Source organism: Chrysochloris asiatica, unplaced genomic scaffold (genome assembly GCF_000296735.1).
Source record: "Chrysochloris asiatica unplaced genomic scaffold, ChrAsi1.0 scaffold00040, whole genome shotgun sequence".
NCBI classification, from domain to species: Eukaryota; Metazoa; Chordata; class Mammalia; order Afrosoricida; family Chrysochloridae; genus Chrysochloris; species Chrysochloris asiatica.
This window is the reverse complement of record NW_006408558.1, coordinates 19679663-19703877: the sequence shown is the minus strand read 5'-3', so window position 1 is coordinate 19703877 and position 24215 is coordinate 19679663. Positions and strand designations below refer to the sequence as shown.

Sequence of the window (24215 nt, the reverse complement as noted above, 5' to 3'; positions counted from 1 at the left end):
AGTAACCCTATAAGACAGAGAGATGCTGACTCATCATAACCCTGTAAGACGGAGAGATGCTGATGCATAGTAACCCTATAAGATGGAGAAATGCTGATGCATAGTAACCCTGTAAGACGGAGATGCTGACGCATAGTAACCTTTTAAGATGGAGAAATGCTGATGCATAGTAACCCTATAAGACGGAGATGCAGATTCATAGTAATCCTATAAGATGCTGACTCACAGTAACCCTATAAGACGGAGAGATGATGACTCATAGTAACCCTATAGGATGGAGAGATGCTGACTCATAGTAACCCTATAAGACGGAGATGCGGATTCATAGTAATCCTATAAGATGCTGACTCATAGTAACCCTACAAGACAGAGATGCTGACTCATAGTAACCCTATAAGATTGAGATATCTGCTCCAGAGAGCTTCTGAGGCTCTAAAGCTTGCAGTCTCACTTTTATCCATTGGAGTAGCAGCCTAATGCTTAACCCAATGCACCACCAGGGCTCCTACACGGCTTTCAGTGATCTCTTATTCACTATTCAAGTCCCAGTGAGATGTCACCTCTTCTGTGAAGCCTACCCAGAATCCCCCTAAACTTGGGCAACCCTCATCCCCAGTACTTAATGAATCTCCTCTGTGCTTGCTAACTAATAGTCTGCCTCCACCACCAGAAGAGGAGCTCCCTGAGGCCAGGACACATGAATGTCTGGCTCAGAAAACACATTACTACCGGCATGATAGAAGACTCCATTCTGGTAATCAGGACAAGTCCATGTTCTAGGTGAAGAGACTGACAGTTTGCAGTGAGTTTAAACAGTAACGTGCTTTCTGATACTACAGTGTTAGGTATTAAAGAATCAGGCAGCGGGGACATAGACACAACCAGGACACTGCCCTGACCTCAGGGAGGTTTTGAATAGTGAATAAGAAGTCACAGAAAGCCGAGGAGGTGGGGCAGTGGGTTAAGCATTAGACTGCCACACCAATGGATAAAAATAAGCCAGAAAAAGCCAACAAGAGAATGAAACAGGTCAAAACACAAAATGAAAGGCGCCCTGGTGGTACACTGGTTCAGTGCTAGGCTGCTCACTGAAAGGGTGGCTGTTTGAACCCACCCAATGGCTCTGTTGTTGGGAGTCCTGGTGTGGCGCTGTGGGTTAATGCGCCAGATTGCAGTCATTTGAACCAGAAGGTCGGCAGTTCAAGCTTACCAGTCACTCCTCAGAAACCCTACACAGGGTTGCTATGGGTTGGAACCAACTCGACGGCACTTAACAACAACAATAAATGACTCTGTGGGAGGAAAAACCAGACCATCTGCACCTGTAAAAATTAGAGCCAAAAAAACCTTACAGGCTGAAATGTAACAATTGTGAGGATGGCGCAGGCCCCGGCATGTTTCGCTGTGCTGTACGTAGGGTTGCTATGAGTCAGAACCAACTCAATGTCCCCTAACAAAAGGAAACCCTATGGGACATGACTACTCTGTCACAAGGGGCCACAATGAGTTGAAAATTGAGTTGATGGCATCTAACAAGTACAAAATGAGAGTAGACATCAGTTCCTATAGGCAATGGGCTGAGAAACTGAGATTCTAAGAGGTAAGTGACATGTCCAAGGTAACTCTGCTAGCCTTTTAATCTGCCTCTAAGTCTCCTGGTAGTATGAGCTGGCAGTCCTGTTGTTTAGGAGAAGCAGCGCAATGATTGTTGACTCTGAGACGAAGATGAAACTCCTTCCGTGAGAGTTCACAGAGTGTCATATCACATGATGAATGTCACTGGGCAGTTTCTCATAAGGCCTATCAGTACAGGCTGTTTGCACTTGTCAATATGCAGTTTCTTCAGGGGCTAGGCCCTCCAGACGGGGACTCATGGCCCCCCGGTTGCCTGGAGCAACCTCATAGGGCTGGGGTTCTCCATGAGACCCCATTCCCTGCCCTTAGCCAGGCTTCTGACTATAAACAGCCAGATCAAGGTCATGCACCCTGGTGGGGCTCAGGGTTTAGGCTTGGGAAACCCAGCATTCAGCCAGTAGCTGGGCTGGGACAGGCGGACATCTACTCAGGCTAGGAAACAAACTGGGGCCCAGGCTCATATGTTCCTGCCTCTGGAAGCTCAGGGAGGGCATGACCAGATGGCTCATCAGAACGTAGCCAGGCCTTGTTTTGAGTGCACACACCCAGAGTGACTGGCCCTCAAGTTCTCCAATGAACATTAAAAAATAGGTGAATCTAAGCAGCCTCCGGGGCCTTCTAAATGTCAGTTTCACCCTGTCCCACATCCAGCTTGGGGTCAGTATGAAAAATGGTACAGCATATGGGAGTCCAGGAACCTCCTGCTGGAGTCAGATAGCCCTGGGTTCACACCTGTGCTCTGCTGTGTGTCCTATATCAAACCACTGAGCTTCTCTGTGCTTCAGTTCCTCCTACAGAAAACATAGCTAGTAACAATATGGAAATGCCTGGTGTGGCACTGTAGGAAAAGCACTGGACTGCTTACCAAAAGGTTGATAATTCAAATTTACCAGCAACTCCCTGAAAACCCTACACAGGGTTTCTATGAGTTGGAACTGATTTGACGGCACTTCACAACAACGTTGTACAGCATTGCTTACACATATGGAGTGCCCATTAAGTACCAGCCTCAGAAATTAAATGTAGAGTGTAGCTCAGAGTCATGGTGGAGGTAAAGGGCTGGGGTGCAGCTTGGGGAGATTCTAGATGGATTGCCAACCAGGGTTCTGGTCTGAGAGCAGTTGTGCTAAATGCAACCAGCAGGTAGGGCTGGGGCTCTGAAGATGGTCCTGGGGCTGCCATAGAAACCTTTACCTACAGGAAAGGTAGGGTGCAACTTTCGAGGCCATCCCCAAGGCCGGGCAGTGTTAAACTGACCCCCATTCCTGACATGGGAGTCTTGCTCTGAGCGTGACCTCCTGGCTTCCCTAGAAGTTTATATACAAGAAAGTGTTTCTTCAAGTGAAAACTTTCAAGGAAGTTTGCTGGCTTCAAACTCTCAGATGGAGCCTGTAGGCAGGTTCCTTAACCTCTTGGAGCTTCCGTTTCATCTCTAAAATGGGGAGAATAGCACCTGCCTCCCAGGGTTGTTGCTTGGATGGTCTGGCACAAGGCACGTGTTGCTATCATCATGCTGAACTTTGCACAGCGCTGCCCCAGAGGTAGTGGGAATGGGCCTGGATCCCTGCCTGCTCAGTCCCTCCTGCTTATGGCCCAGCAGGGGCTCTGGGCAGCACAGTGTGGAAGCCACTTGTTTGGCTCCACCCTGCATGGGCAGTTGCCTTCCCCTCCTGGGTCTAGCTTCTCTTGTACCAACTGGAGGATCATTGCTCTCCTTCCCTCCCTAGAGCCCATTAAGGGCACAGGGGTGGCCATGGAGCCAGGAAAGGTTCCTCTTCTAGGTTGGACATGAACTGGGATAGGGGGGAAAGGAGGCCAGACTCTGGGTCCGGAGGCCTGGGCTGGATCCAGCTCAATCATAGGTCTATAGGTCAGACCTGGGCTCTAGGTTTAGCCTGGCCCTGCCTTGGCCTCAGTTTTCTTGCCTCTGGAATGAGGAGGATGCTTCCCCATGTTGCTCACAGAAGGAACTCAGTAAAATCCTGGTGGGAGGAGACAGGACCACTCACCATTGAGCATTGGGGGCGTGGACGGAGATCCTAAGGGGGACGAGTCCTCTGAGTCCAGGTACCACGTGGCCTCGTCCATGCGGGACCTTCTCCTGATGGAAGGAAGAGGCACAGGGGTGCTGAATCTCAGGACTGTGAGGAGGCAGGTGGTGCTACGGGGTGGCCTGGGTCATCAGTCACTCACCTCCCATTCTGGGCTTCCCCAGGCTTGGGGGAGCTAGGGCCCCAGGCCCAGCATGCTCGCTTTTCTCCATTGCTCGAGTCCTCTAGCCGCCGTGGGGACTGGCGGCCCCAAGCCTGGCCCGGCTCTACGGGTTCCACTGTCGGGGGGTGGGGGGGAACCAGTATCATGTGAGCAGAGTTCAGGAACCCTGTTCTGTCTCCCCTCCCATCATAAGAACCAAAGTCTGGGAGTAACCACTTAGAGGAGGGAGAGGAAGTCAGGCCCCATACCTCTCCAGGCTACCGAGAAATGGAACAACACTGGAGCAAGAGGGGAGGTGGGCTTGGGTGTGGGACCGGCAGTGGGAAGGGGCATCTCCTTTCATCCTTCAGCCCGCCGTGGCTGCTTTGTAGTTACTAGACAGTGGAGTCAACGACCTGAGTGGGAATTCGGCTGTGCCCCTGACTGGTTGTGTGATACTCAGGCAAGTTAGTATTATCATCTATAATAATGACATTGTAACTCATAGGGTTATTGTGGAGAATGGCAAGATTACTATTAACAGACCATTTAAGGAAAAGAATGAGACAAAACTTCATGCAAGTGTTTGATTAAAACAATGACCAAAATGTTACTTAAAGAGGATTCAGAGATATCCATTTGGACGGAAGGGTGAGGAGGTCTGATGGCAAGGAGGAAAGAGCAGACAGTGGGTGAAATCTCCCTCAAAGAATAAGGGAAGGGCAGGGGGTTCTTACACTGGATGGCCCGGAACCGGGGAAAGGTGGGCGAATCGCCAGCCCCCACCTCGAAGACGTTTCTCCTGCGGTCAAGACCAGGCGAAGCTTGCACGGTGATGCGGTGCTTGAAGTCTGGGGGTAGGGGAAACGGGGGGTAAGGTCTGAGGTGAATGCAAGCCAGTTCAGCCCAGAGGGGTCTGTCACCTGTGACTGGGGCTACCGCCTCCCTGGATCCCCGTAGAAGCCAAGAGGCCACCACCATCCAGAGAAACAGAAAGCAGTTGAAAACATACCGCCCCAGCCGCCCCGCCCCTGAGCCTTCCCAGAACTGCCACCGGCTCCGCCTCTTCCCGCCGGCAGCCACTCCCAGACCGACATGCAAATATTTCCGTAGGAACCCGTCCCAAGACAGAAAAAAACAAGCCTGGCTCCACCCCTTCCTACCTTCTTCTCACGGGTCCACCCACTGTCACCCCAAACCAATCCCAGATCGACCAGCCGCCAAGCCTGACCTCCCCCCACCCCTCCTTCCACGCAGCCAATGGGCCCTGAGGCCCTGCCCCTTACCAAGAGGCATGCTGATCCGCTCGCCACCGTCTCGGGCGCGGAGCTTGCTACGCTTGAAGGTGCCACGGCGGCGGCGCACGTGGGGCCGCTCACGATCCACCTGCTGCAGTAGCAGCGTCAGCTCGCGCTCGAACACCTCTAGCTCCCACTGTGCCAGCAGGTGCTCGCGCCGCCGCAGCTGCTCCGCCTGTGACCGCTGCTCACGGGCGGCGCGTGTTAGCTCCTCCTCGCGGCTCAGCAGTTCCTGGGCCAGGGCCAGTGGAGATGAGGGGTCAGCCCAGTGCAGAGCCTAAGTCTCCCTCTGCCCCTTGGAGTCCCCGGAGATGCTCTTCCCCAGCTCTAGAACCCGACCACACCTTTTCCTTGGCTCGCAGCTCATCGAAGAGGCCCTGGATCTCGCGCTTCCAGCCTTCCTGCATGGAATGGAAGGAGTCCCTTGGCATCTCCCGCAGGACTTGCGCTTCCAGCGCCTCCAGCTGCTGCAGGATGGAGGCGAAGTCGGGCCTGCGGTGGGGGTCCTGCGCCCAGCAGTCTGGCAGGGGGTGGAAGGTGACCGATTAAGATAGGGGTCTGTGGGTGGGTGTGTCCTGGGCCAGGGAGCACCACCCCTCCACCCGGACCCGCCCCCTTACCAGCCATAAGTTGTGCAAAGGGTTCTGGGCAGGTAGATGGGATGGGGAGCGTGAGTTTGTTAACTGCCACACCATAGGCCACAGCAAGGCAGTCGATGCCACGGTAGGGCACTTCCCCGGTCAGTAGCTCCCACAACAGCACCCCAAAGCTTTGGACAAGACAGAAAGTTTATGTCCCCTTCTGCACCCACTCATCTCCACTTCACCCCCAAGCAACCAGGAGTCAGGGACGGTTGTTGGGTCCCGCTTCCTGGGCTCCGCCCATCTGCCCAGAGGAGGCTTGGGCAGCCACCTGTGTCCCTTGAGCCCTATAGCAGGCTCTGTCTGGCCTCTGCCTAGACCGCACCTCCAGACATCGCTGCCCTTGGAGAAGGTGGAGGCCTTGATGACCTCAGGAGCCATCCAGGCATAGGTGCCCGCGGCGCTCATTTGCGTAGTTTTGTGCCACTCGCGGGCCAGGCCGAAGTCGGTGATTTTCAAGGTCTTGTGCTCCATGTCATCACCTTCAATGGCCTGCAGCAGCAGAACTGGGAAAGAGGAGGAGCAGGCCCGTGAGTGCTCCAGGCTCAGGTTGGAGGAGGGCACAGAGGAAGAGTTGACAGACATCCAACAAGGGACAAAGAAGTGAAGAATCCAGCCCTTCCCTGGAGAGCTCACAGCTGGGGGTTATGTGCCTTGGTTCCCACTCACAGCGATCCTGTACAGGATTTCTGAGGCTGTAAATCTTTATGGGAGTAGAATGCCACATCTTTCTTCCTCGGAGCAGCTGGTAGATTCAAACCGCTGACCTTGTGGTTAGCATCTCTGCTCATAATCCACTATGCTACCAGAAATCCTTAGGGTTGGAGTAGGAATCAAAAATAATAATGCTGGGTAATCATTTTTGGGGGTACTGATGTGGTGCTGAAGAATAAACACTGGCTTGATAACTGCAGGGTAGGCAGTTCAAATTCATCAGCTGTTCCTTGGTAACCCTATAAAGCGTTGCTCTCAATTGGAACTGACTTGACCTCACATAACAACCACCTTTCCTGAAGGTCCACTAGAGGCCAGGCTTTTTATACTCAGTATGTTTTTATATTTCATTATCTACCACACACACACAAAATCCCTTTGGGGTAGATAATATCATCCCTACTTTCAAGGCGAAGATACAGGCTTAGCCAAGGTCAGAGTAAGGAAAGTAGATTCCAACCTGATCTGTTGGCTCCAAAGCCAGTGTTCTAACTGCTACCTAAAACTGCATCGATTAGAAGCAGGTTAAATATGGCAGCCTCTTGGCATTTGTGGCTTTAATCTCTTGCAAGCAAGTGATTTCAAGAGAAACCTGTGGGTGTCTTGCCATTTTGCTGAGACAGGAGGGTGAATCAGAACCTTCCATGGGTGGGGAGCAGCTATGCTCCCCAGTGCCCGCATCATATGTCTGGTGCAGTCACTCCCAAGGGAAAAGAAAGACTTGCTTTCTTTAGGATTTGGGGTGCCAAAAGGGATCTACTGATGCCATTGGCTGAGATGATAAAGGGAGGGATCTAAGGTAGTGGTAATTCTAGGTCAGAAAGGAGGTGTTTCAGCAAACTTGGCAGCAACTTACAGATCCCTTGCCAGGCCAAACATGGCTCAGATGAGATGTTTTGGAGGAATGAAGAGGACAGAGCTGGACTCATCAATGACTGTAATGCTTGTGTGCTTATAACTGACTGCAAATTAGGCAGTGAACCAGGTTCGGAACGTGTGTTGTTTCAGGGTACACTCTTAGCTCTGGCTAGGGGAATGGTGCTGTGATGGGGGGCACTGCAGGGTGTGGGGTAGGCAAAGGGGTAGGAAATCTCACAGAGCTGGAGTCAGGGAAGACTTCTTGAAGGAGGTGGCAGAATTAGCACCTATCAGAGGCACCTAACAACAACAAAGAGGCCTCAATCCATGGCCCACTGCCTTCCTGTGCACTCCTACTCTCTAGCTGCTAGTGCACTATCTCCTGAGGACCTTCCCCTCGCAGCCTTCTCAAGGCTGGTGGCTCCTTAGAGCTCAGCCTGCCTCAATCTCCCCCCTTTAACTCCCCTAGGCTCTCAGCCTCTCCCAGGTGGCTGCTGTCCCCTTCCCAGTGTCCCCAACTCTGAAGCTCTGAGTCAGTCACCAGAACCCCTACCTGATGTCCACATGCCCTCAGTAACCACCTTCATCATCCCCCCTGCACCTGACGGACCTTCCCACACCACCCCCACTACCATCAAGTCAGTTCAGATTCATAGATCCCCTGTAGAGGGTTTCCAAGGAGTGGCTGGTGGGTTTGAACTGCCAACCTTGCGGTTAGCAGTGCAGTGCTTATCCTATAGCACCACACCAGGACTCTACAAGTGATCCTCTTATCACAGAACCAAAACCCACTTCCATCAGTGTGGTTCAGACTCACACTGACCCTAAGGAAGGGTTCTGAAACAAGAAATCTGTATGAGAACAGACAACCTCATCTTTCTCCTTCAGAGCAACTGATTGATTTGAACCACCAACCCTGGGGTTAGCCGCCCAATGTGCAACCCACACACGACACCATCAAGGTTCCCCTGCAATCCACCCATTCTTCTGAGCCAAACAGGAGTTGAGTCCCAAACGGTTCACAACACCCATGACAAAAGTCTTCTCATTGGGTTGGCAATGAGTGTTAAACAAGATAATGCTTTTTATCATCTTTGCACGGGGCTGACACACATCTAGCAGAGTTGCCCTAAGGATTCTGTCATGAACATTGCTCATCCTGACTTCCCACTATTCTTTATTGCTGCGTTACTTCTGGCTGCACTGCAGCCTCTGGCCTGGTTACTGGAGACTTAGAACCATTTAGTGTGGTGGTGTGCCACTAAGACGGTATGACTTATAGTGACTCTGTATAGGGTGTCCAAGACTGTAAATCTTTATGGAGGCAGAAAGCCTCATTTTTCTCCCAAGGAGCGACTGGCAGATTCGAACTGCTGACCTTGTGGTTAGCAGACCAGCGTAATCTATTATGCTACCAGGGCTACTTCGGAACCATTCAGTAAGCCCTAAATGCACTGAATCGCAAGTTCTGTTTGAACCACAAGGTTGGCAGTTCAAGCTCACCAACCACTCCTCGGAAATCCTCTCTAGGGTTGCTATGAATCAGAACAGACTCAATGACACGTATGAACAAAACCAACAACATAAGTTTGTAGCACTCTCACTGCTAACTGAAAGGTCAGTGATTCAGACCCACCAGTCACCTCATGAGAGAAAGATGAAGCAGTCTGCTCCAGTGAAGATTTACAGTCTTGGAAACCCTATGGGCCGATTCTACTCCATCCTATAGGTTGGCTGCGAGTTGGAATCTACTCCATGGTAATGAGTTGGGTTTTAAAAACTCATCACAAAGAGGCACTGCAACAGTTGGGCCAGTGAGTGGAGTGGGACCAGGCAAAGGTGTCTTGTGCCAATGTGTGCTGGGGGGCCCCTGCCTCCTGTGGTGCCAGGGCTCAGTTGTCCTCTTAAAGAATGCTGATTACTTCTGGTCTGGTCTTTATGCCCCGTGACATCCATAGATCAGCGAAGCACTTTCTGTACCAGCATCTCAAGACTGGGCAGTCCGTCTCCTCCCATCACTCAACGTCTCAGAGCTTCTTTACACACGTGGCCTATCTACCACCTTCTCCACTTCCACCTGCTGGGTCTCATCCTCCACTCCTGCATTCTCCTCTTTCCGCCAAGCTGCCCACTTGTGCCATGCCTTGAATTTGTGCTAACCCAAATTCTGCTGTTCGGGTTTCTGATGCAGACCTCAGGGAATCAGGGCCCTCGGAAGGGACAGGGCTGGACACCTAAGTTGGGTCCCAAGCCCCTTTTCAGGGGAACCTGCCTCCTCTGCCCCTCCCAGATTGTGGGGCTCGGGAATGCCTAGGCGGCTCACACATCTTCCGCTTCCTTCCCCTGAGCCCTACTTCTTCTTTCTGGGAGGTCTGGACCAGGTCCCTAACTGGGGGAGGGGGGAAGGATCCTATGGGGGAGAATAGGGGGAGAATGGGGGAGGTTAGGCCCAGGCTAGGCTGGCTGGTCAGTCCTGTGACTTGTGGGCCTGGAGAATTCGCCCTCCTCTCCCCGCCAGGCCTTCTCACAAAGCCCCCATTGTCCAGGAAAATCACGCCATTGTTTCCTGCCTGGCCCCCCCAGACCAGGGACTCTCCCGCCCCATCCCGCAGACGGCACCCCTAGACCTAGGACTGGGTCTGGAAAGCAGGATTCCAGGCTCAGGGAGGCTGCGGGCACCTTGCCCGCCCTCCTCCACTACCACCCAGGCTCTGGGAGGGAAGCAGGGAACTAGGGCGAGGGGGGCTATGATCCTTGGCTTCTTCCTCTCTGGCAAGTCCCCCCTCCTCAGTTCTTTCCTTCCCTGAAGGCAGCTGGGCCAGTGAGGGAGCAGGGGCAGGAAGCCAGCTCAGGGGCAGCAGGAAACGCAGGAAGTGGTGGGGAGGGTGGGGAGCAGGGGCCTGGGCTATTGTTCCATTTTTTGTCTGGAAAGAAAACGGAGGAAAAACAGAGGATAGGAGTGCCCTCCCCTCTTCCCACCGCCTCCCAGCCTTTGGGGAATCCCCTCAGCCTGGTGCAGGGAGCGGGGTCCCTAAATGGCTTAAAGGTGCCCCCTACCACGGACCTGCGAGTCCTGGGTGTGGCGCTGTGGGTTAATATGCTGGACTGCAAAGTCAGCAGTTCAAGCTCACCAGCTGCTCTGAGGAGACCCTATACAGGGTCGCTTTGGGTCAGAATGGACTCAACAGCGCTTAAAGACAACAACCGAGGACCTGCAACTTGGGAGGAGCAGTTTGGGGAGGGTGAGTGGCAGGCCATCCCCATTTCTGCTCTGCCCCACTAGTCCTGGCAAGGACTCCAATACCACTGGGTTCTGGTGCTCTGCCCCTTGTCCATGGTGAACCCAGGCCAGCAGGCTCAATATATCCATGTCTTACTCCCATCACCATCCTGTCCAGTAAGAATCTTCCATGCCTCTCCGGTGACTCCACTAGGTCGTGGTCCCTTCCTACCGTTTCCACTACGCTCCAGACTGCCTGGAGCTTCAGCAGGGTCTAGCCCTGGGGTCCCCTCTGTGCACTTGCCCTGGTCAAGCCCAGTCCAGACATCCTACTGCGTGCCCCTCTAAGTGCTGATTGCCCTTGGCCTAGTGCCAAGCTTGCCTCCTTCAGAAAGTCCCCCTGAGGCTGCTCCTTACTTGTGTGGGGCCCACTGTAGGGGGTGTGCTCTGGTGAACTGGCTGGAGACCAATGCCTCACTACTAAGGCCCCTTTGACCCAGACACACCCACCCAAGCACTGATCTCAGCCTAGGCCCTCTTAACAACCCAGCCCTCAAACGTCCACATGTGGTCTGCTGAGGACTCACTGTGAAGCACGAAGCATATACCAGGGCTTGCTCAGTCCACTAAGCCACTGTATCCTCGTGGTCACTCACAGACGTATCATAACCCCATTTTACAGAGCCTGAAACTGAGGCTCTAAGTGGAAATAAGTAGCTAGAGGTTCTACAACCAGGGAGGGGTGGGGCCAGAATCGCGGCCCTGCCCCCCAGCTGCTCCCTACACAGCTTTCCCCTAGGAGCTCTCAATTCTGGGGGAGCTGCCCAAGGGAGGGGAGACCAGGGCACCAAAGCCACAAACATAAACTTTAAGGCATGGACACTAGCATCCAGGGACATCCTTGAGGTAGCAGCCAGGCTTGGGCCAGGAGCTAGTGGCCCACCTAGACAGTATAAACAGGACCCAAACTGCAGCTGTGGGCAGGTCAAGGACTGCAGGGAGGCGGGCAGGAGTTGTAACTGAGTCTACTACCTTCTTCCACTCAGCCTGACATGGGATAGAGCTGTTTTGGGGAGGGGGGCAGTGTGGTCCTTTGGGATTCCCCTAGGAGCTCCTGTATCCAGCAGACCCCCCACCCCCATGGACTCAGCTGAGTGCCTGGGCCTTGCCACCCTCCAGCCACATCCCCCGAAACTCACTGTTGTTGGACTTGAGGTCTCGGTGGATGACGGGCACCAGGGCCTCACAGTGCAGGTAGTGCATCCCACGGGCGATCTGCACAGCCCAGTTGACCAGCACATGGGGGGGCACGCGCCTCCCAGCCAGGGCCCGACTGAGGGGCCCCCCAGCTGCATACTCCATCACCAGGCATAGGTTGGGCTCCTCCAAGCACACAGCCTTGAGGGCGATGATGTTGGGGTGTGCCAGCATGGCGAAAAGCCGGGCCTCCTGGCGTACGCTCTCAGCCGTCACACTGATGTCCTCATCCGGATCCTGGCGGGCTGCCTTCACAGCCACCAGATCGCCCCGCCAACTGCCACGGTATACCTTGCCAAAGCCCCCAATTCCAATCACTTCCTCCAGCCTTAGCTCCTGGAAGTTGGCCACCTCACAAGGGGGTGGGCCGCCGCCCCTTGACACATAGTTGGATGGAAAGATGCCCACCTGGCCACCCACCTGGCCCGCCCACCAGCCTTCATCGCCAGAGATGGCTGCGTCCCGCGACAGCACTTCCACTCGGTCGCCCTTCCGCAGGGTGAGTTCGTCCTGCCCATTGGGCTCATAGTCAAACAGGGCTGTCCACACAGGGTTGGCATAAGCTGCTGCCTTCGGGGACCCCTCTGGCCGAAGCCCGCCGCTACCCCCGCTGCCCCCACTAACACCGCCGTTCCATGACCCCAATGGACTCTTGAGGAAGAGATTCTTCAAGGGCTCCATGGCCGGGAACCGGCGTCTAGGCGTGGGGGGGACCTTCCCTGGGTACCCCCGGCCCCAATTCCCGCTGGCCGCCACGGCCCTAGTCCCGGAACCTGGGCATCCGGGGCCTGGCCCTCAGCCCCAGACCCACGCCTCTCTGGGGAGCCAGGAGTGTCGCCTCCCGGCCCCCCGCATCTCGGGCTTCTGAAGGGGCCAACCCAGGGCAGTGCGGTCAGGCCCGGGGGGTGGGACCCCGGGGCCGCCGGCGCCTCACCATGGCCCACTTGGAGGGGCCCGCGCGCCTCTCGTCCAAAGCAGTCCTGGGAGCCTGGCTCCGGCCCCCGCCAAATGTAAGGAGAAGCCCGCTCGGGGCAGCGTCTGGACTCCGGCAGGACTACGCAGCGGTGGGGAGAGCGTCCCCAGTCGGGCCCAGACTGCCTCTTCCCGGTTTGGATCCCTCGGCCCGACGGCTTCGACCCCGTTCCCTTCTTCCTCCTCCCTTTGTACTTTGGCCCCGGGGGCGGGAGGCAGAGGTGGAGGGTGGAGTTTCACTTTTTTCCGCTCTTCTCCCTCCTGCAGGAAACAGCATCAGATGACGCGGGCGGCAACACCGCTCCCCTCCCGGAGGCTCCGGGCGGCGGTACGAGGAAGTTCCCCGTAGGCGGGCGAGGAGAGAGCAGAGGGAGGGGAAGGGTAGCCCCAGACCCCCATCGCAGCAGGCTTTGAGATCTGGGAAGAAAAGCCCCAGGTTGGCCGCTACGCTGCCTGGAATACAGACTGCTCTCTGCCGAGGACCCGCTGTCCCGGGACCTCTGCATCCTCAAAACACGATCAAGAACCAAGTTTGGGAGTGGGCGAACCTGAGTCTAGTCTAAGCTACCAGGATGCAAGGCTATTCAACCATCCTTTCGGAGTTTCATTCTCTTTATCTCTAAAATGGGGACAAGAAACTCTATTTGGCAGGGGGGCCAAAGGGATGGGCCGGAGGAGAAACTGGCTGCACCTCAACCTCTTTCTTGGAAGGGGTTGTTTGAAGTTCTCATCTTCCCCCTCACCTGGAAGACGATCCACTTCCTATGCACTTCTCCAGGGGGCGGAAGCTGGATACTGTTGTCCCGAATCCTGCACCGTGATTGGATTCAGAATAGCCGAGTCGCCCCCACACTACCGCCGGCTAGGGTTGACCCCAGTTACTTTGAGCCTGTCACTTTAAGAAAGACGACACGTTCTGGCTTCGACTACTCCTGCCTGTGTCGGAGGATCGTTTTCTACACATTTGTCTGAACTCTGACTCGGAAGTAGAGGCTGCTGGGGGCCTGAAACACACTGACGTTGAAGGCCCAGCACTAAAAGGGGCGGGCCGAGAGATGCGTTCTACTGGAGCGCAAAACTCTTGCGTGTGTGTAGGGAGTCCACGCCTACACCCTTCCCCCCCCCCCCCCCCGTAACTCATTGGGACAGCTTTGCGCCAATTACTCTGCCTTTAGCCAATGTCCATCCAGCACACTCCGTTAGGTAGGCAACGCCTGGATATGCGCATGCCTTTCAGTTTGGAGACTGTCACGTCGTTTAGTCTCCGCCCAAAGGGTAACCCCCGCCTCTCACTTTTTTCACTACTTTCTTGCGCTTGCGCATTCAAGTCGCCAGGTTTTCCTTTTCCGGGTCCTAAGTGGGCCTGTCGGGCGCATGCGCCACTGCAGCCTGGCGGCTCGCGGCTCCTTCTTCCGGCCTCCCTTTGGGCCGGCACCGGCAGCAGCAGGGCGAGCGCGGAACCCGGGGCTAGTGATTTGTAACTCCGGAAGAGGACCTCAGGGTCCCGAGGTTCTCCCCGGGCCGGAGCCGAGGCAGCCATCGCCTGCGCCCCGGGAGCACCCACCCCCACGCCCACCTCTGGATGCCACCGGCCGGTGCCCGGCCTGTGCCCTCTGCTTGCCTGTCGGTTCGGTCCCTCAGAACAGTTCTGGGCCGGGGATAGGAACCTGGACCTGCCCCCGATGCGGCCCCACCCCTGTCCCCAAGCCTTGGGCCGCTGACTGCCCGGCCGGCCCCGCCCCCTATCCACACTCGGGCACCGCTGACTACCCTCCCCTGCTGGGGGAGGTCATGGCGTGAGCGCGGGGCCGGGCCCCGGGGCCCTCGCGCGCCAGGTGGGGCATGGGCCAGGGGCCGCCCCCATGAGGGTCCCGGGAGGGGGGCGCGCGCTGCAGTGGCGGGGCCATGGGGTCGCAGGTGTTGCAGATCCTGCGCCAGGGGGTGTGGGCCTCGCTTACCGGCGGTTGGTTCTTCGACCCGCACCAGAGCACCTTCTCCAACTGCTTCCACCTCTATGTCTGGATCTTCTTGCTCACCTTCCCGTTCTTGCTGTACATGGTGAGATCTGCTGCGGTCGGACATCCAGCTGGGAAAGGGAAAGAGGAAGGCCGGGGAGGGGGCAGCCTGGAGCGCTGGGGGGTGGGGAGAAATAGCTGTAGAGTGTGTGGTGTGTGTGTCCAAATTCATCCCCTCATGGATTGTGTGACCTTGAACTCTTCTTGAATCTAACTTTTCAGCCAAATAGGAGACAGAGCCGTTTGATGGGACTTTAGTAGTCCCGTCCAGTGGGTGTTCAGGTGTCCTTGGGAATTTGTGGAGTTAGCTGTGACAGGGGTGGTTGGTGTATCTGTGTTGGAAGGGACCTGACTTGCTGTCTACCTCCAGGTCCTGCCCCCCAGCCTCTTGGTAGCTGGTGTTTACTGCCTGGTGGTGGCTGTCATTTTTACAACTATCAAGACGGTGAACTATCGGTTACATGCTATGTTCGACCAGGGTGAGATCGTGGAAAAGCGCCACTCTCCCATGGGAGAGCCTGAGGAAGAGCCTGCCCAGGGGGACAGCAATCCTCCCAGGTGGGTGGGGCAGAGGCTGCATTGGTCCCTGAGCATTGGAGGATGGTGGAAGGGCTTTAGGCACAGTGACTCCATCACTGAGTTTGGACAGCTTTTCTGTGCTGGGCTCTGGGATTATAAAGGTCCCCTTGAGAAGGTAGGCGCTATGGGGACTGTGGGGTGGGTCGTAGGTAAGAAGGGGAATAAGATTGAAGCTGCTGTTGTTTACCTCCAGGGACCCAGGAGTAGAGATGACGGTGTTCCGGAAAGTGAGTTCCACACCCCCAGTCCGCTGTAGCTCCCAGCATTCCGTGTTTGGCTTCAACCAGGTTTCAGTGAGTGGTCTGGGCCCTAGGTCCTCAACTTTCCCCTCTCCCCCCACCTGAGAACCGCCCACCACAGGGATGTTCTGAGGATACTTCTTGCTCTCTTTGCTCCCTCACACCTCCCTCTGTTCACTCAGGAATTGCTGCCCCGGATGGAGGACTCGGGACCCCTCAGAGGTAGGTGGCTCCTGCTCAGGGCTTAGGAGTGACGGTGTGGAAGGGGTAGGTGGCTGTCTCTGGGTCCTGCTAACATGTCTGGGGCCTCGGTTGCAGACATCAAGGAGCTGGTGCGGGAGCAGGGTAGCAACAACGTGATCGTGACCTCAGCCGACCGGGAGATGCTGAAGCTCAGCTCACAGGAGAAACTGAGTCAGTGGGCGTGACGTAGCTGGGCCTTGGGGGAAGCCAGCAGTCTTCTTTCAGTCACCCCAACGTCTCCATTCTGGGGTCCTCTGTGTTCTCCTGCATGGGGCCTCACCAGCCTCCTGCCCAGGCTGAGGGGAGCTCTTAGGGAGAACAGGCCATGAGCCCCTTTTAGGCACCGCGCCCCATGCCTGCCACAGGCTGCTTGTCTCTCATTTTGTATTTCCTCTTTTTCTGGACAGTTGGAGACCTTCCCCAGACGCCCCTGAGAGCTGCCCCAGATCCTTCCCTCCCCAGTACGGACTCTTCAGAACGTTCTCCCCTGGCTGGTGATGGAGCCCCCTGGAGTGGGAGCAACGTGACTGATACTCCCATGAGCCCTTTGTTGAAGGGAAGCCTCAGTCAGGAGCTGAGCAAGAGCTTTTTAACCCTGACGAGGCCTGACCGGGCCCTGGTGAGGACCAGCAGTCGGCGGGAACAGCGCTGGGGCACCAGTGGCTACCAGCCCCTGGACCGACGGGGCTCTGGTGAGCCCACACCCCAGAAAGCCGGCTCTTCAGATTCATGTTTTAGTGGCACTGACAGGGAGACACTGAGCAGCTTCAAGAGTGAAAAGACCAACTCCACCCACCTGGACAGCCCCCCAGGGGGCCCAGCTGCTGAAGGCAGTGACACAGACCCCCCCTCAGAGACTGAGCTGCCAGCCTCCCCTGATGCTGGGGTCCCCTCGGATGACACCCTGCGTTCCTTCGACACAGTCATTGGAGCAGGGACACCACCTGGCCTGGCTGAGCCACTCTTGGTTGTGCGGCCCAAGGATCTGGCCCTGCTTCGGCCTAGCAAACGGCGGCCTCCCACACGGAGACATTCTCCACCCAGCCGAGCTCGCAGGACCCTGCTGGAGGGCGGGGGCTTCTTTGAGGATGAGGACACCAGTGAGGGGAGCGAGCTGAGCCCAGCCTCCAGTCTCCGCTCACAGCACCGTTATAGTACCGACAGCTCCTCATCCACTTCCTGCTGTTCTCCCGAGAGCTCTCGGGGTGCAGTGGGCGGGGCCCGGAAGCGGCGGGCCCCCCATGGTACTGAGGATGGGGCCGCTGTGCCCCCCAAGCGGCCCTATGGGACCCAGAGGACTCCTAGTACCGCCAGCGCCAAAACACATGCTCGGGTGCTGAGCATGGATGGGGCAGGGGGTGACGTCCTCAGGGGCCCCCTGGCTGGCTCTAAGGCTGAGCTGGAAGCCCAGACTGGGGCAGACCTGGCAGCTGGTGTGCTGGCGATACTGCCCGCTGAAACCCGCAGGGGGCCTGCTGCCAACCAGCCGGGCTGGCGCGGGGAGCTGCAGGAGGAAGGCGCTGTCGGGGGAGGTGAGTGTGGGAGACTAGAATGGACACAGTTAGTGCTCGGTCTGTGTCAGACCCCAGGTGGCTGAGGGATGTTGTCTGCCCACCTTATCAGCTCAGCAGGGCTGCAGTGGTGGGGAGACTGGTTGAGACTGCAGCTATCTGATTCCAGGTCTTGTAACCAGTATACCTGACACATGGTCCTGGGAAGATTGCTAGTCCCCAGTGTCACCCTCCTGACCCCTGTGGGTGGGTGGGTGGATGAGTAGTGTCCTGTTTTCCTCATGTGGAAGCCGAGGCCGGGAATGGTTGACCTCTAGCCCCACGTGGAGTGCCTGCCACTCACCCCTGATCCTCTATCCCTTATGCTGGGGCCTCTCTCTGGGCAGCAGCGGAGGAAACTGGCAAGAGGGACGGCTCAAGCAACGTGAGGCGGACCCAGGCAATCCGCAGACGCCACAATGCAGGCAGTAACCCCACGCCCCCGGCCTCTGTCATGGGCTCACCACCCAGGTGAGCACCCTGCCGGCAGGTCTGCGGGGGGGCGGGCAGCTGGCTCTCAGCAGTGCTAACTCTGCGTCCCGTGCCGCCCCCCCAGCAGCCTACAGGAAGCCCAACGGGGCCGGGCGGCCTCTCACTCTCGGGCGTTGACGTTGCCGTCTGCTCTGCACTTCGCCTCCTCACTGTTGCTCACCCGAGTTGGTGCCAACGTACATGAGGCCTGCACCTTCGATGACACCTCTGAAGGGGCTGTGCACTACTTCTATGATGAGAGTGGTGAGTCCTCTCCACCCCCAGGTCCTGTGTTCCAGTGTCCACCCACCACCCCAGTGTAGTGTCCACTCCTTGGGCAATGATGGCTCCTGGGCCCAGTGGTGAGCTGTCTGTGCCCTGCCAAGCATCACCCCTGGCAGTTTCTCTTGGACCTGTGACTGAGGCATGGCCAGGAAGGGGACCCTCCTGACAACCTGCTGAACTAGGGGAGAATTGGGACTTGGGCCCGAGGCACACTGACAGTAAGCCTAGAACCTTGAGCTCGAGGCCTTGGGGGAAGACAGAGCAAAGAATTCCTCTTCACCTACTAGCTCTGGAGACCCCACAACTCAGGCAGTGGTGCTCTTGTCCCTGATGTGCTGCCGCATCTCCCTATCTTCTGCCCCAGGTGTGCGACGATCCTATACCTTTGGTCTGGCTGGAGGAGGCTACGAGAACCCCGTAGGGCAGCAGGGCGAGCAGGCAGCCAACGGAGCCTGGTGAGCCATCAAGCTTGCCCCTTCCTGGCCAGTAAGCCAAGGCACTGCCCTTGCTAGGGAGCCCCTGTAAGCCTAGTGTTTTTTTCTGGCCCTGGTTTGGGGCCAGGGGCAGCTCAGAAGCCCTGAAGAGGCAAGGGTAGGAGCAGTGAGGGGCAGACCCACAGAGGTCCTGGGCTCCAGGCTACTGGCTGCAGGAAAATACAAGCAAGTGACTGCAATTCCATGCAAGCCTCCTCCTAATCCTAGTGCTCCCTATGGGATTCTTAAAATCCCACCCCCAAATTGTAGGCCAGCCCTCCTGTTCAGAGGCGAAGGGGCTGGCACAAGCAGCAAGCCTCAGCCTCAAGCCCAGTCCCAGACTCACAGCTGCTGTTCCCACAGGGACCGCCACTCACACTCCTCCAGCTTCCACTCGGCCGATGTCCCTGAGGCCTCAGGTGGCCTGAACCTGCTGCAGTCCCGGCCTGTAGTGCTGCAGGGCATGCAGGTGCGGCGAGTGCCGCTAGAGATCCCAGAGGTGAGGAGCTGGTGCAGGGGGAGTGTGGACAGGTCACTGAGTGTGGTCAAGTGGAGAAATCAGCCAGGCGCCCAGGAAGAGCAGTGCCCACTGCTCTAAGGCCTGGGTGTGGGGGAGGCCGCTCTGAGTGAAGGCTGTGTGTCCTGACCAAGGTGTCAGGTAGAGGCTCTTGTGTCTGCAGTGCTGGCTTTACCCTTGAGAAGCCACAGTTAATGGGGGTGCCATGTGTGTCATCAATGACACTGATGAAGGTGGCGGTTACCCTGTTTTTGTATCCCATTTGTCCATGTAAATACTGTGTGTTCACATGTAACACGTATAACGCTTCTAACTCCGTGAGGAAGTTGCTCAGATTGTAGAACCATAAAACACAAGTGTTAAATTTTGTTAACTTTATGTTAAAATCTGTTAACTTTGCTAAGCAGCAGCTGTTTGCTGAGCTGAACTCATGGTTTACACTTATTGCCTCAGTGCAAACGTCAATCTCTGCTCAGCCAGGTGATGACAGCAACCCAGATTTCTTAGAGGTTTGAGAGTAAACCTCACAGGAACACCCACTCTGATACCCAAGTCTACAGACAGATCCTAGGCAGTACTCGGTGGCCCTTCCTGGTCCACTTTTCCTTCTTGTCACATGCCACTGGTGGTTTTATTCTTGTTACATAGCTGACACTTTTCTCCAGAGACCAGGGGCCTCAGAGCCCAGCACTGAGCCAGGCCCACAGTGTGTTCCCTGAATACCTATAGAAGGAAGGGACAGAAAGCCCACAGCTGGTCCAGGCCTCAGAGCCTTAGCACCTGGACTGTGAAATGGTCATTGTGACCATGGCTGGCTCAGTCTGGGGCACAGGAGCCTCATCTGCTCAGAGCCCTGATGGATGAAGCGGCTTTCACTCAGTCCAGGAAGAGGCAGGAGGTTCTGCCTGAATAAGGTAGACAGACATGGGGTTAGTGATGGGCTTCTGGTAGGCAGCACCAAGCCACATCCAGGGATCCTGAAAAAGGAGGCGGGCCCTAGTCATATATGTTGGAAAGGTCTTTGGGCCACTAGCTGGTGGGCAGAGGGCTTTCTATGCTGAAGGGAAATGGCCGAGCAGGCCAGTGTGTGCTGGGGGGCGGCGGGGCTGATGGCTGCGGCTGTGGGGGCTGCAGTTTGACCTGCCGGACCAGGACTCCCTGCACGAATCCCAGGAGCAGACGCTGATGGAGGAGGCGCCGCCCCGTGCTCAGCACAGCTACAAATACTGGCTTCTCCCTGGCCGCTGGACCTCTGTGCGCTACGAGCGGCTGGCCCTTCTGGCCCTGTTGGACCGGTAAGTGCCCTACTGGGCCCTGGACCCCCTCCCCAGGACTCCCTGAGCCTATGGCAGCATTGGAGCCTCAGGACGGGACTGCTAGGGAGCTGAAGGTGCCCTGGGTACTGACTTGAACACAAAGGGTAGCAGGTAGGGGGTATGTGAACCGTCCACCCAAGCTCGGCTCAGAACCACAGGGTTCCCACTCATCCTGTGTAGTCATTTTATTCTGTGTTAGATTTGATTTGAAAATTGTGTTCTGGAGTCTAAAAGAGCTCAGAGTCTTCATCTCATCTTTGCTGTTCCTTAAAGAGAAACTGAGGCTCAGAAAAGCCACATGATTGTTATGATCCATTGTGGAGGACTTAGGTATCAAGCTCATGTTCTGGCTTCCTTTTGACCCCATGACCAGGTGTCAGTTGGGGAAAAACTGTGTGTGTGACCCTTTGTCAGTTAGTGCCCGCTGTGGGTGTGCCTCGGTATCAGCTGGGGGCTAGCTGAGAGTGTGATCCTGTGTCAGTTTGGGGCCTACTATGAGTGTGATCAGGAGCCCACTATGGCTGTGACCCTATGTTGGCTAGGGATCTGCTGTGGTTGTGAACTGGTGTCAGTTATGAGCCGGTGTTGGTTAAGGGGAGGCTGTGGGTGACCTGGCATCAGTTGGAGGCTCACTGTAAGTGTGGATTGGCGTCACTGGCGGTGTGAACTGTGTTGGTTAGGACCAGATTGGGAACCCACTGTGGGCATCAACGGGTGTCAGTTGTGACCTGGTGTCATTCAAGGTTGGCTCTTGGTGAGTTAGGTTCCCACTAGAAAGTGCACGAAACCTCCATGTTCGTGGCTCCTCATCCAAATGATCTGGGTTGTTGCCAAGTCCCAGTGATGGCACCTGGAGCCTTTATCTGGAGGGGACAAAGATTGGGTAACAAGGAAGCATCGGAGCTGGCTTGCTGGGCTTATCCCTCGTCCTTGTTCGGAGGCTGAGGGGCTGGCATAGGCAGAAATCTGTCTCCCCCCTCCGCATCATTGCTTGCTCCATTGTCTCCGCAGGACGAGGGGGATGGTGGAAAACATCTTTGGCGTCGGACTGAGCAGCCTCGTCGCCTTCCTGGGCTACCTGCTGCTGCTCAAGGGCTTCTTCAGGGACATTTGGGTCTTCCAGTTCTGCCTGGTCATTGCCTCCTGCCAGTACTCGCTTCTGAAGGTCAGGATGCCCACCGCCTCTGTCTAGATGCCCCATTCCCATGCCCCCCATTTGGAGTAGTGTGAGTTAGAAAGCATGAGAGAAGCTTAAGATCCTGTGTAGCTGACTGCCCATCTTCCAGATGAGAAAACTGAGAACAGGCCAGTGCAAGGGCCTGCCCTGGTCACTCATAGCCTCTCAGTGGTGGTGCTGAGCAGGGCCCAGGCCCCTGACTCTCCTGTGGGCTCAGGCTCTTTGCCAATGTGGATCCCCTCTCTTCCAGAGCGTCCAGCCTGATGCTGCATCTCCCATGCATGTGAGTATCCTCAGGCTAGCCCTCACCCGGAGACCCAGGCGCTGGGGGAGGATATGTCCGGGTGTGTGCACATGCCTGTTGAGGTGCTAGGGTCTGACTCCTCACGGCTTGGCTCCCCAGGGCCACAACTGGGTGATCGCGTACAGCCGACCTGTCTACTTCTGTGTCTGTTGTCTGCTCATCTGGCTGCTGGATGCACTGGGCTCGGCCCAGCCCTTCCCTCCCATCTCCCTCTACGGTCTCACACTCTTCTCCGCCTCCTTCTTCTTCTGTGCCCGTGATGTGGCCACTGGTGAGTCTGGCCAGGGCTGGGGCAGCCCTGGAGCGGGGCCCTCTGGTTGGCCAAGAAGAAGTGGCCCGCTGACCAGGCCCTCGCTTCTCCCCACCAGTGTTCACCTTGTGCTTCCCGTTTGTCTTCCTTCTGGGCCTCCTGCCCCAGGTCAACACCTGTCTCATGTACCTGCTGGAACAGATAGATATGCACGGCTTTGGGGGCACAGGTATCGAGCCCATGGGAACCTGGGGCCCACAGGCTGGATCTGAGGCTCTAACCCTTGCCGAGTTTCCTCTCATGTGTCCCAGGGATCGAGCTCTTTCTTCCTGTCTGAGCTGGTGGTTTAAGTCCAAGAATGCTAGCTTGGAAAGGGCTGGGGAAACAAGGCTGGGACGAGCAGAGAGCACTGGGCTGGAGGGGATGTCCAGGGAAGCTTAGGCTCTGGGAGCTGAGGGGGCAGCCGGACAGGGGTGAGAGGGGACCCCACTAGTAGGTAAATAGAAATAAGAAGAGGGTTACCGACTCTCTCCCATCATGCAGCTGCTACCAGTCCGCTCACCGCCGTCTTCAGCCTCTCCCGCAGCTTGCTGGCTGCCTCCCTGCTCTATGGCTTCTGCCTAGGAGCCATCAAGGTAGGGGGCCCAGAGGACGGGGCATGCCAGGGCCCAGGGGAGGGAGCAGGAGGGGGCTGTGAGTTGAGCTCAGCTGTTGCTTCTCACTTGGGAGCACCCATATCTCCCCCGCGCTTGCCCTCACCTGCCCCCCCGGACCAGCATGGGTTCTCTCCCCAGACGCCTTGGCCGGAGCAGCACGTCCCCGTCCTCTTCTCGGTCTTCTGTGGTCTCCTGGTGGCGCTGTCCTACCACCTGAGCCGGCAGAGCAGCGACCCCACTGTGCTCTGGTGGGTGCCTGCATGTGCCTGTCTGTGCTGTGCGCACACGGGTGGGCCTGCCCTGGGGGTGTGCTCTGGGACTCTGGGGAGGCCTCCCGGCCCAGACCTGTGACCCTGTGTCCCATCCTACACCCCAGGTCTCTGATCCGGAGCAAGCTCTTCCCTGAGCTGGAGGAGCGGAGCTTGGAAACGGCACGGGCTGAGCCACCAGACCCGCTGCCAGAAAAGATGCGCCAGTCGGTGGTGAGGGGGCTGGCATGTGGGGTGCGCATGGGATGGTGGTGTGGCCGGCTCTGAGCTAGTTTCCCTGAGCTGGCGGGCCCCAAGCTGGTTCTCTGACCCCGCAGCGCGAGGTCCTACATTCCGACCTGGTGATGTGTGCGGTGATCGCCTTGCTCACCTTCGCTATCAGTGCCAGCACTGTTTTCATCGCCCTGAAGGTTGGTGTGGCCAGCCCCTCTCCCCACATCGCCTCTGAGGTACCTACTTGACTCAGGGTCCTGGACAGCCACGGCTGAGCCCCTGGCCTTTGCCTTCTACAGTCGGTGCTGGGGTTCGTGCTGTATGCGCTGGCTGGGGCTGTGGGCTTCTTCACACATTATCTGCTGCCGCAACTCCGCAAGCAGCTGCCTTGGTTCTGCCTCTCGCAGCCTGTGCTGAAGCCACTGGAGTATAGCCAGTACGAAGTGCGCGGTGAGTACCTGCCCTGGACTGGGAACCTCTAAACCACACACTTTCGCCCCTACTGTGGCTGTCCAGTTCAGGCTGGACCATACTGAGAATGCCAGCCTGGGTGGCCTCTGCTCGTCCTACCCTGTTCGCTCAGGCGCTGACTCCAACCGGCCCTCCACCCCTGATCTGTCCTTGTTCGGTGTGCCCCACTCAGCTCTGCTTTGCCCTCTTTCTGTCCGCCATGCCGTCGCTGAGCCGACAGAAGTAGAGCTCCACTGCTCCAGAGGGATCTCTGAGGAGGAACTCCAGTGTTCTAGAGGGATCTCTGAGGGGGAGCTCTAGTGCTCTAGAGGGATCTCTGAGGGGGGAGCTCCAGTGTTCCAGAGGGATCTCTGAGGGGGAGCTCCAGTGTTCCAGAGGGATCTCTGAGGGGGAGCTCCA

General features: G+C 56.7%; 2 protein-coding genes across 2 annotated transcripts in view; one reads left to right on the top strand and one right to left on the bottom strand.

Moving 5' to 3' along the window:
- The window catches only part of MAP3K11 (mitogen-activated protein kinase kinase kinase 11), a 17279-nt gene extending 4782 nt beyond the window's left edge, over positions 1-12497 (bottom strand). The window contains exons 1-8 of the mRNA XM_006861076.1: positions 11759-12497; positions 6093-6273; positions 5747-5895; positions 5471-5646; positions 5115-5358; positions 4566-4679; positions 3829-3964; positions 3645-3736 (exon numbers count right to left, since the gene is read on the bottom strand). Coding sequence (XP_006861138.1) covers positions 3645-3736; positions 3829-3964; positions 4566-4679; positions 5115-5358; positions 5471-5646; positions 5747-5895; positions 6093-6273; positions 11759-12497 — 1831 coding nt within the window. The remainder of the gene's footprint in view (positions 1-3644; positions 3737-3828; positions 3965-4565; positions 4680-5114; positions 5359-5470; positions 5647-5746; positions 5896-6092; positions 6274-11758) is intronic.
- A 2196-nt stretch (positions 12498-14693) lies between these two features.
- The window catches only part of PCNXL3 (pecanex-like 3 (Drosophila)), a 20542-nt gene continuing 11020 nt past the window's right edge, over positions 14694-24215 (top strand). Inside the window, exons 1-20 of the mRNA XM_006860921.1 lie at positions 14694-14846; positions 15174-15361; positions 15576-15675; positions 15804-15843; positions 15940-16035; positions 16272-17396; positions 17762-17885; positions 17971-18149; positions 18535-18625; positions 19007-19142; positions 20334-20455; positions 21488-21641; positions 21904-21936; positions 22057-22228; positions 22326-22436; positions 22751-22842; positions 23002-23111; positions 23240-23345; positions 23450-23542; positions 23645-23795. Coding sequence (XP_006860983.1) covers positions 14694-14846; positions 15174-15361; positions 15576-15675; positions 15804-15843; positions 15940-16035; positions 16272-17396; positions 17762-17885; positions 17971-18149; positions 18535-18625; positions 19007-19142; positions 20334-20455; positions 21488-21641; positions 21904-21936; positions 22057-22228; positions 22326-22436; positions 22751-22842; positions 23002-23111; positions 23240-23345; positions 23450-23542; positions 23645-23795 — 3376 coding nt within the window. The remainder of the gene's footprint in view (positions 14847-15173; positions 15362-15575; positions 15676-15803; positions 15844-15939; positions 16036-16271; positions 17397-17761; positions 17886-17970; positions 18150-18534; positions 18626-19006; positions 19143-20333; positions 20456-21487; positions 21642-21903; positions 21937-22056; positions 22229-22325; positions 22437-22750; positions 22843-23001; positions 23112-23239; positions 23346-23449; positions 23543-23644; positions 23796-24215) is intronic.